Source organism: Gambusia affinis, linkage group LG10, assembly GCF_019740435.1.
Source record: "Gambusia affinis linkage group LG10, SWU_Gaff_1.0, whole genome shotgun sequence".
Classification (NCBI taxonomy): Eukaryota; Metazoa; Chordata; class Actinopteri; order Cyprinodontiformes; family Poeciliidae; genus Gambusia; species Gambusia affinis.
Genome location: NC_057877.1, coordinates 28261620 through 28273226, shown reverse-complemented (window position 1 = coordinate 28273226; position 11607 = coordinate 28261620). Strand labels below are relative to the sequence as shown.

The 11607-nt window shown below is 36.4% G+C and overlaps 1 protein-coding gene across 1 annotated transcript; it reads right to left on the bottom strand.

Annotated features, from left to right (window-relative positions):
• Positions 1-1381: 1381 nt before the first annotated feature.
• tmem38a (transmembrane protein 38A) lies at positions 1382-11343 on the bottom strand. The gene is made up of 6 exons (XM_044128542.1): positions 10867-11343; positions 5868-6024; positions 4846-5030; positions 3941-4028; positions 2690-2807; positions 1382-2022 (listed from the first exon to the last, which is right to left on the bottom strand). Exons 1-6 carry the CDS (start codon positions 10991-10993, stop codon positions 1816-1818), a joined length of 882 nt encoding a protein of 293 aa, XP_043984477.1. The 5' UTR covers positions 10994-11343; the 3' UTR covers positions 1382-1815.
• Positions 11344-11607: the final 264 nt, after the last annotated feature.

Sequence of the window (11607 nt, the reverse complement as noted above, 5' to 3'; positions counted from 1 at the left end):
CTAAAAAGAAATCTTGTTTAGACCGCTCTAATCCAACTCCAGTCCGTTTGCGCAGAAAGTCCGGTTTGTTTGGGGAGGTGTGAACGCTAATCGAATTCTAAAGTGAACTCTGGTGCACCTACAAACCTCAGTCTCAGTTTGGTTGAAGTCAACTTTAGTGTGGTTTGAATCTGAACAACAAGCAAGCCGGAGACTGCTCCAAAGCAGGAAGTGAACTACAGTGCATGGCATTCTGGGTAAATAAAACTAAGACGTTAGCCTAGTGCTAGCGTGAGAAATGGCTGATCTTTTACCAATGACAAAAGAGAAATCCTAGAGCCGCCATTTTTGCTTACATTTCATGAAGAAGGAAGTTGCCCTTTGTGTCTTCAGAGGTTTCAGGTCGTTTTATTCAGTGGATCTTGGTGCAGCGCCCCCACAGGCCAGGAGGGAAACAGGTTTTTCATTTGGTTTGGTTGGTTTGACAAAAGAGAATCGCATCAATTTAACAAATGTTGCAACTTTGGTCCCAAATTGAACCAAATCCCCTGGACTATCAGGTGTGAAAACATCTTTAGAGTTTGATTTTTTGGTTGATAACACATTTACACATCCCCAAACGGACCAGACTTTCTAGGCAAACAATCTGGAGTTGGATTAAAGTGACTAAACCTGGCTGGTGTGAATACACACTTGAACTGTTCAGGAAACTGCAGAACAGACAACCGGTGTAATTACCAAAGATTACTGAGTCAGTAAGGAGGCATCATAATCTCCAAAAGTTAAACCTCAGGCTGAAAATTCAAAATGTTACACTGATGTATTAATCAGTTAGTAATAATTGTTTTCTCCCTTGTGAACAAAAAAAACACCATAACACAATATTTCTCTTGATTTAATTTATTTATAGAAATTTGTTTTCGTCTCAGAAAACAGGAAGAATGTTAACTCCACAACACCTTTAATTTCTGATGGAGAGTTGAATAAATTTGTCCTTTTTTGTTTCTTTCTGAATAACAAAAGTTGACCAATTTTATGGAGCTAAAATGGGGCCGTAAAGTTTTGTTAAAAAGAAAAATAATTGAAACTGAAATTATTTTGAAGCTAAAAAAATCTTTGAAGATAAATGAAAATGAAAAACTTTGAAATTGGAAAATAAATTGAAACTGAAAACAAATATTTCAAACTGAATGTGAAACTAAAGAAAATGTTCAAAACTATTTTTCAGATTCAAAGTTTTTGAGTTTCATTTTTTCAGTTTGAAATCTTTTTTTCTTTCAGTTTAAATATTTTATTTGGGTTTCTAGTCTTTTATTTCTCTTTCAAATGTTTTTGTCTCAAATATTTTTTCAGTTTGAAATATTTTTTTTTTCTCATTTTCAAATCTTTTTTTGTGCTTCACTTTTTTCAGTTTCAAATTATTTTTCGGTTTAAATACTTTTTTGTTTCAAGCCTTTTTTTCCAGTGAATTTTGTTACTCTTTTGAACAAACGTTTTGGCCCAAATTTAGTTCCATATTCCTTTATACTAAGGAATAAAAATATTGATGCGGCGCCATGGCCTCGTTGCCATGCGGCTCCTGAACCGCCGCTGGATCACCAAGCAGCGCTGGGCAGAGATGCAGATTCTCCCAGACTCATGAATGTCCAGGTTTGGCTGCTGTGTGAAACGTTTGCCTTGGTATTTACAGTCCTCCAGCTTTGTAAAATGCAAAAAGCACCATGTTGCTCCAATCAAAAGGGTCTCGTCCGGGCAGAGATCAAACTGCTCCTGTCCTTATGGAAGGAAGGGGAAGTCGGACGGCATCAAGTCCGATGCAGCTTCACCAGCGACGTCTTACTCGGCTTTCTTGGCCTTCCTCTTGCGAGCGCCTTCGTTCAGCTCCTCTTTGCTTTTGAGCGGTGAAGACGGAGCGGCGCCGGCGGGAGGATGATGGTTGTCCTCCTCGCCGCCGCCCAGAGGAGAGCCAAACAGCAGGTGGCAAGTCCAGGACTCGACGAGGCTGAAGGGGGAGCCGTGAGAGTGGCGGGCCGTCATCACCACCTGGAGGACAAGAACACCCAGAAACCTCAGGTTAGTCATGGCCGTCAAACTGCTTCCTGTTACTGAGCTCCTCCATCACAGAACATCAATCTAATCAAGTTGGGTGGAAACCAGCTACATTTACTGAATAAACTTTTTAAAAATATAATTTTTCACTTGGTTGTTCTTTTTATTTTTGAGTAATTACATTATGAAGTATTTCTGCTCTTACTTCAGTAAAACTTCTGGATTTTTTTACCCACTGAATTAAAAAACAAACACGTTTTAACCAAAAATTCACCAGACACACACCTGCAGTTTCTGTTAAAGTTAAATTAGTTTTTTATTGGTAATATTGTTCTATTGCCTGATTTCTGCTTATTTATATAAATTATTGTCATTTTGGTCCATAAAATACAAAAATTTCCACTTAACTTTATATTTTTATCAGTCTGATGATGTAATCTTTAAATATTAAATGATTGATAATTTGATCAGTTACTCAGTACTTCAATAGACTTTTACCAAATACTTTTTTCCGCTAATTTCTTGTATGGCTACTTTTTACTTTTCCTCGAGTAAAAGTTTGTTGAAGTCGTGCTGCTCTTACTTGAAAATAATCTTTGGCTACTCTACCCGCCTCTGGCTGTACATGACATGATGTCCTGGTTTCCAGTGAGGGTTTTACCTTCGTCGTGGCCATGAAGAGGGTGAAGACGAGGATGAGGACGCTCTTGGATACTGGCAGCCAGTGGGACTCTTGCAGGGTGAACAGAATCGCTCCGTACAAGCTGGCTTTAGTCGGGCTGCCGAGAGCAAAGAAAAGCTGTGATGAACCTGAGAAAATGTTTCATCAACCTACAACAATGTAAAGGTGAATTATTATACTTCCTTGAACAATTATACAACCGTACAAATTTGAAAAGCAGAAGTGGAGCCTCCTGCACAACCAACAAGGATGCAGCAAACGGTTTCTGGCAGTTTTCCATTATTGTTTATTTTTATTTCATTGTGATTTTTTGTTTTCCTAATTGAGTTAGTTTAGTGTTTGCTAGTTTGTATCAGTTATTGGTTAAATATTTAGTTTTTATTACTTACAGTAGTAGTTTTAGTATTTTTATACTTTGGTTCAGTTTTAGGTTTGAAGTGTTGTGATTATGAATACTGTGATTGGGTAATGAATACTCAACAGAAAACATGATTTCCAAAAAACAAAATTATTCAGTTACTGTTGAACAACTAAGTGACTCTGGTGTTTTCTCCCAGTTTCCATTTTGCAGACTAGCTGCCAGGTGGTGCCATAATTTGACGTAGAGGATGGAACAAGCAGTGTTGGGGAAAAACTCTTAAAATTTCACATCAGTTGGAGTGAACTGACTCATTGAGTGAAGAATGTTAGATTTATAATTCCAGTATGTTTTAGTTAGTTTTATAAACACAGGATTATAGTTCCAGTTAGTTGTGGTTTTTTCCCATTAATTACTCTTTTTATTTATTTCAGTTTAATAAAATGTCTTCTCAATTTCAGTTATCAATATTTCGTTAGTTTTAGTGAATTTTAATGACCTGACTTTCTGGATGGTAAGTCAAAACACTTTGTCTTTTCCAGCAGCATAAAGCTGTAAAACCAGCTGACCAATCATTCTGGAGTTCCACTTAGGTTGCCAAGCAACGGGGCAGGGCTCCACTGGGGTTGCTAGGTAACGGCGCAGAGCCCTTCTGTTTTTAAAACTCTTCCAGACAACAGAAAACATGAACTTATTACTACAAAAACAGATGGGTAATTTTTTTAGAAGCAGATGAAACTCAAATATGAAACAAAACTAATTTAAAAATGCTTATTAATTTTCTTTAAAGTGCAGTTTGAGGTGAGTGAAAGGTATTTTTAGACACCCTTTAAAATTAAAAAGGCAGTAGAAGTTTTCACACTCTCACTTACAATGACATGTTGAGGATCTCATTAGTCTCGGGTCGCCACACGCCGCGCAGCAGCTGCTCAAAATTAGAAATAAGAGCCACTCCAGACCCTGGAAGGATAAAAACAGCATGAACAAAACGAGGACAAGAGAGAGAAAAGGTCTGTTGTCATCATGAGTCTGGACAGCAGAAACGAGAGCAGATGAAATAAATGCTTCACACTTCTAAAGATACGACCGACGAGCATGAAAGGTAAAAATCACAATAAATAAACAGAAATAAAATAAAAACTCAACAAATAATCCTTTAAAAATCTGCTCTTGTTACTACGCTCTTAATCAACCACATTTTAACATTTATTGTTTTTCTGCTTTCATATAAAACTAACTGGAAAATATGTGAAAATGGTGAATTTAGTCAGAAAAGTGAAGAACTGATTTCAGATTTGGACCCATTACTGAAACTAACTGAAGAGAAACTCTTTACATCACACAGTCTGATGTTTACCAGGATTTCTCCTGTTGATTATGTTGAATTTCCACATATAGAAAATGAAAACATGTCATTAAAAAAATAATATTACATCAGAGCAAGAAAAATGAATCGTTTTAACGCAGAAATTTTAAAAATGTTATTTTCAAAAGGAACTTTTAATCTGGCACATTTCAACAGTAAATTACGTTTTCCAAATGTTGGCTTTATTACAGTTTAAATATCAAAAGACTTTATAAAGAAATGAAGCTCTTTCCTAATTGAAATTCAAGCATTTTACCCGCATTAAACTATCCACTAAAAATGTTCATGTTTAGACTTTAGTCTAAAATATTGAAGCTGTAAACTATGAACTAATCCTGAATCTAAAGAGGAGCCAAACTCTGAAAATGTAATTTAAACATAGTATGAGCTGTTAAATTGCCTCTGACCGACCTTTGACGTATCCAACGATCACCATGATGAAGTAGCCGTGATGGTAGGCGTGGTGGGCGTGGTGGACGCCGGCGGCGATCTTACGGGTGCGGACGACCTCCTTCAGAGCCACCAGCACCAGCTTGACCGGCAGGAAGGCCACACACTTATAGAAGAGGTTCAGGGGGCAGTAAAAGATGAGGTACCTGTTCAGGTTTACCAGAGAAGAGTCATCATGAAACAATCTGCCAGTGGAACTAAAACCTTTCCAACAATATTAAGTAATTATTGACTTAAAACAAGCTTCTCTATCTTGCTGAAAAGTTACTTTCAATTTATTTTTATTTTATTTTAAGGATACTAAGATATTTACAAAATCTTACCAAAAATATTTGGTAAGATTTTGTTTTATTTGAAACTGCACTGTGTCAAACAAACCGAACTCTTTGAAAAACCTGTTCCCCTCCTTGCCTGTGGGGGCGCTGCAACAAGAACCACTGAAGGAAATGACATGAAAACAACTTTCTTCTTTTCAAAATGGAAAAAACAATTTTAGTGGTTGTAGGATTTTTCTTTTGTCTTTGGTAAAAGAACACAAGTCATTTCTCCCAGTAGCACTAGATTAGCGCATTTGTTTTGGTTGGTTTTACCCAGAATGCCCTGCTCTGAAGATAAATTCCATCTTCACAAAATGCAAACAAAAATGTAGTGGCATCAGATTTTCATCCATTCCTCCTGCTAGCGCTAGACTAGCACGTCTGTTTTGATTACATTTACCCAGAATGCCCTGCGCTGTAGTCCACTTCCTGCTTTTGGAGCACTTGCATTCACACATGCGTTCAAACTGCATCACAGTTCACTTCAGCCAAACTGATACTGAAGTTTTTACACGGACTAGAATTCACCTTTTTGGTCCAAATCAGAGAATCGGACTGGAGTTCAAATACAGCGGCTGGTGTGAATGCACCCTTAAAATCCTGAATGTCAACTGATAAATCTTCTGACTTGTATCATCTGTCTATAGATGAGGAGGATGCTCTCACCAGACGGCTGAGGCCAGCAGGATGTGGCTGTTGTATTGGAAATAGTCGAGCGGGCTGCTCCCGAGCATGATGTCTGCCAGGATGTAACTACCGAAGCAGTACAGCATGGCGCAGAGCCAGGAGGCCACAGGACTCCTGCGAGAAACCTCAACCGAGCCTGCAGAGGAAAAAATGTTACAATGCTTCACTACACTGAGAAGAAATATGAAAACAGGGTTTTAAAAACTCATTTAATTCATTTTAACTAAGAGAGCAAATAAACGGAGGGACAGAAGTGCTGGGATATAAAATGTTTTACTTTGGTGACTCCTAGTGGTCACATGACAGCATGACATGCCCAAAGTCCAAACAGTTCAATCCAGAACTTTACAAGTTGTTCATTTGACCTCTGCAAAATATATATAATTATTTCACACTTTATTTAGTTACTGATTTATTAAACATAAAGTGACATAATCACATGCATTTTTAAAATTATTTTTAAGAATTACATTGTATTGCTTAATTTAACGATTTAAAAGGTGAATTCAGTTATTAAATAGAAAATGTTATTTTTATTTTATTGTGTGTAATGACAGTCATTCATTTGGTGTTTTTATATTTAAACATCCTGATGAAAATAAAACTCATATTTGACCCACAGACCTGCTGTCCTGCGTCCTCTCAGGTTATCCCAACCCTCACTTTGAGAACCACTCGTTAAATATAAAGCATTCAGTCTTAATAATTAGATATTAACAACTCAGTTAGTAATTAGTTTCTTTTTCTGCAGGTTTCACCTCTAAAATAAAGACAGCCGGTGTTTACAAATGATTTTATTTTAAATTGCAGTAAAACGTTTACAGTGATGAAGTTCTTGTCAGCATCCAACGGTCGTATTGTTACTAAAAACAGATTAAACATTTTATCAGTGGTTTCCTCGTGTCCATGTGGGCCGTGTCTTTGTTTACACCCAGCCTTGTGTTTCACGACACGCCCTGATAAAGCAGCTCATGACCCTGGAATAAAATATCCTTCAGCTTAGCCTGACCAGAGTAAAATAAAGAATTAAAGCTAAAAACTGAGAGAATAAATGGAAAAAATACAATAAAAAAAACCTAAACTATCCTCTGCTCCACTTTAAGTTAGAGAGTTTTAAAAGACAGCTATCCTCAACAAATATGGATAAAAAGTTAATAAAAACAAGTTCAAGTTTTCTGGTATGTAGTAAATAGAAATAATTTTGGTTATTCTAAATAATCTAAAACAAGAAAAGTTTGTTCTGATTGAACTTCAGTCAGGGAGAAAAAATGTTTAAGGTGCAGAAGTAAAGTTGCTTTTTTTCTTACTTTTCTGATTTTAAAGTTTTTAAATCTTACACAACAGAAACACAAAATCTTTTTATACACAAAAGATTAACTTAAAAGTAATATTTCATCAAAATATTGGAGGTTGTTTTGAATCGACAGTTCCTTAGTATGAATAAAAAGTCCCAGATGAATTGGCAGATTTAAAACATTTTGATTTTTAAATTTTTAAATTTGTTTTAAGGAGGGTATTTTCTGTTGCAGTGTATTTTGTTTGTTAGTTTTTGTCATTTTCAGGTCATTTTACCTCCATTTGTTTTTATTGTTGCTGTTTCAGCACAAAGTAGATAATAAAAGGTTTCACCCATGTGGAAAAAATAATTTCCAAAATGGTTCCTGGTGTGGAAAATAAAAACTAAACAATGTGGAACAAAAGCAGATTATACAAGAGAAGTCAAAGTAAAACATGTAAAATTCATATTTAACACAAAAACAAAACTTTCCTGCTGGAGTAAAAGTGTAATTTATTGGCTACAAGTAAAAACTTCCTGTGTTTCCTGACGGGCAGATAATTATTACTTTTCATTGAATTTTAATAAATTACATTGAAACTACAATATTTTCAATTGTTTAATAATTAATGAATTTCTCAATTTTACTTTGTAAAATCACAAAGAGTTACAACCTCATGCTACAAAATATTGTTTTCATTTACATCCCAATAAATAATCAATTATCCTCGATTGATTTTAGGCTGAAAAATCAACCTAAAATTTATTGTATAGTTATATAAACAATATAAATATACTTAACATTTTTATTGTTTATAAATAAAAGTATATTTATAAACAACATACTTATATTCATATAAGTATGTTGTTTATAAATTATGTAGGATCGAGGCGAGAGCTCGAGCTAAGCTTGTAACTTTTTTTATCGTTGTCATAGCAACTCCATAGCAACAGTCATGGCAGTTAGATACGGAGTTACAAAGTTCCCAAAAGTGTGACGTCACATGATAACTTTTATGTATTGATAAAATCCATAAACAAATTGTTAAAATATTAATAACTGGTTCTACATTCGATAAAAACTATTTGAAGTTAAATAAAACTGAACATCTTTTCATATCAGCTGTAATGTGATTGTTTTTGTGATTTCTTTTCCAGTCAAAATTATTGATTTTATCATAGTAATTATTAATAATTGCCAGAAATGTTGCTATACTTGCGCTTATGTAAATTATTAAGTTGAAAGCAAATGGCGCCACAAAAATGTTCTATTTTTTTAAATACCATTTTTAAAACACACTTTTGGTACCTTTTTTAATTATAATTTTAGCTGCTCAATAACAAATTAAACAATTAAAATTTTGTTAAAATGAACAAAATAGTTTTACTTATGTTGAAAACAGATTGTATATCATTGTTGGATTGATTGTTTTCTTATATGAGAAGTTTTGCTTTTGAGAAAAAGTAGGTCTAAAAGTTTATGGTTCCAAAATAAATAAGGATGCAAAAGACCTTGTTAATAAAGGGGAAAATATTTTGTGTAGCTAATATTTTTTTAAGTTGTTGAAAAAGGGTCCATCTGCCTCAACCACCTATCCTCACAGACCAGATTAGCAGATCATTTGGGCCGCTCAAAATCCTCCAGAGGGCCACAAATGGCCCCTGAGCCACACTTTAGACAAACCCGCTATACCATATGATGTTATTCTGCAAAATAATATGACAGACGAATGTTTATTGGTAATTGCACCATGATTTTAATTAAATCTGGATGAACATGAACCTCTAGGAGGAACCACATCTTAAATGGAATAACTTTACAATTATGGGACGGATAATAATTATAGATTTGTTGGAGCGCCGACATTAAAGCTGAGCTGCAGGAGCAAATCTCCAGCAACAGGTGGGTGGGGGAGTCAGCAATCTGATCTCTAAAAACGCTGCTCTGCCTATAAATACATCCAGCATGACTTCCTGGCAACTGTCGGACCTGACCTCTGACCTCTGACCCCACACTTGCCGGTTTTCTCGTCCTTCAGCCTGAAAGACTCATTCATGATCTCACACACGCTGGGTTGGCAGCATTTGACTGTCAAATTATTGGTATGGAAATGAGCTCAGGTTCAGGACAGAAAACAGCCGCATGCTGGAGTTAGAAACTCAATAAAATAAAAACTCTTTAAATGACGTGTAAAACCAACATTTACTCGGTTTTCTGACATTTTGACAGCATTTCTTTTCTTATAATATGTCAAAGTGAAACCTACAGCGAGCAGCGAGCTAACAAACTTATTATTTTATTAATGAAACAGGAAAGGGCGTTAATTCACTGGAGTAACTTTGTTTTGGAGCTACAGTTAGCTGGATACATGTAGCATCTCTACAGGACAGCTAACTCCAAAGATAGCTTAGCTTTCAGGAAGATAACTGAACTGCTAACTTTAAACTAGCTAAAAACTTTTTGTTTTGAGTCTGTAATTGTATGATTTTGCTACTAATTTCTTTATTATTTTATGCCTCCTGGCTTGAGAGTTTGTATTCTAGTTTTAAGATATATTTGTTGAAACTGTCACCATGTCCTGTTTGGTATGAGACAGATAATCTGTGGAAAGATTTAGCTCCTCTGCCTTCTCCGAGTGCAAGCTAGAAACAGCCAATCAGAGCCAGGAGGCGGGCCTTTACGCTGTCAATCACAATTTCCTTGCTGTCTGCTACTGCAGCTATCACAGCCTGTCATAAATGCTAAAGCTAGTTAGCATAGCCACCGATGGGGCTGTGATGGTAAATTCTTTCTCTGCCATTAACAAATTTAGCAGCTTGTAAACAGGGTTAATTGACAGCGCTAAGACCCGCCTCCTGATTCTGATTGGTTGGTTTTGGTGCATTTCTTCAGACAATAGCAGCTCAAGGAGAAAGTAGAAGAAATGTATCTTTTCACAGGTTGACGGTCTCATATTTTATTGTCACAACATGGCGACAGTTTAAATAAATATGTAAAAGTGACATACTGCAGCAGCTTTAACTGACTGTTGACTTACATGGAAACATTATAAGGCTGACAGGAACAGAAAATATTTTTCAGCTTTTATTGGTTATTTGGGGTTATAAAAGGTTTGTAAAAATTCTAATGGACTGAAATTTTATCCCAGAAACAAAACAGAAACACAGAGGAAACTTTTCCCCACAGGATTAAATAATTACGCATCATACTAATACATGCAAACTGAGCAAAGACAACTGCTCTGCATGTTTTTATTAGTGTAAAATGTTCCGTAAATAAAGTAATGTCATGACTTTCAGTGCGATTTAGTGGCGAGGAAACTCTAAGGCCTGAAAAAGTGCAACACGGGGTCTTCAGAGGCGCACTGACTGCGTCTATTTCAGGCTCTTCTATTTATTGCTGGCATGCACAGGCCTTCTCTTCTCTCAGGTTTCATCCTTCTGCAAACTTTCTTGCTCAAATAAGCCGAATCGTGGAGAAAAGCAACCCGGTTTAACTCAGTCTTACAGAGTTCAGCTGTGGAGCCACAGCTGCAGTTTATGTAACAGGTCACGCTTTATAAGGAAAGGTTACAATGTGACTCTGTACTAAAATAACTGAGTAAATTCATTTAAATGACTCCAAAATTTAACACTTAGACACATTTCTGCAGCTAGACTTACTCTGCGTTTTATTGCCTATTAATAAGTGAAAACACTCACCTGGCTCGTACTTGAGGTAGAGGACGGAAACGATGTAATAGGCGACATCAAACACCGGAAACATTCCCATTTTGGAAAAAGCCTGGGCAAAATCGCCCAAATTCAGAACCGCGAGCACGTTTTCCATGTTGCCAAGTGAAAAATCCCTTTTATTTCCTTGTTTTTTGTTGTTATCTTTTTAAATTCCGACTGCGCAGTCTGGATGAGAAGCTCGCCGAGCCTCCACCAAGCCCCCCGGTCTCGAAAGTAACGCCTGCGACACTCAAGCGCTCCTATTAATACCCCCCGAAACATCCACAGGCTCTCCGCTGCATCTTCATCCTCCTTTACGCGCCTCCATCCCGCAGCTGCTCCGCTCTCCAGGTGACGGGGAGGTTTTCAGGAAAACTGGGTCGTTTAAAGGGCTAAACCCCGCTGAGGACCATAACAAAACACCGAGACACGTGGCCGAGCTTAATATGGACGAAGGTTTTATTCAGTATGGCAAAAAAAATAATCTGAAAAAAATCCCAAATCCGGATCAGATGACTACCGTCTCACCAGCCATTAACAGATCTAGAATAATCCAAACCGTCGGTGTTTATGTTATTCCGGAAGATGATAATCTAGTCGAAGGCACAGAAACAGTCAAATAAAATTCAACCATTCCTCTTGATATTATCTTAAAATGAATTCATTTTGGTCGTTTATCCTTTTTTTAGGAAAAAGAAGATAGCAGGAATATTTACTCCCCACCAGAGG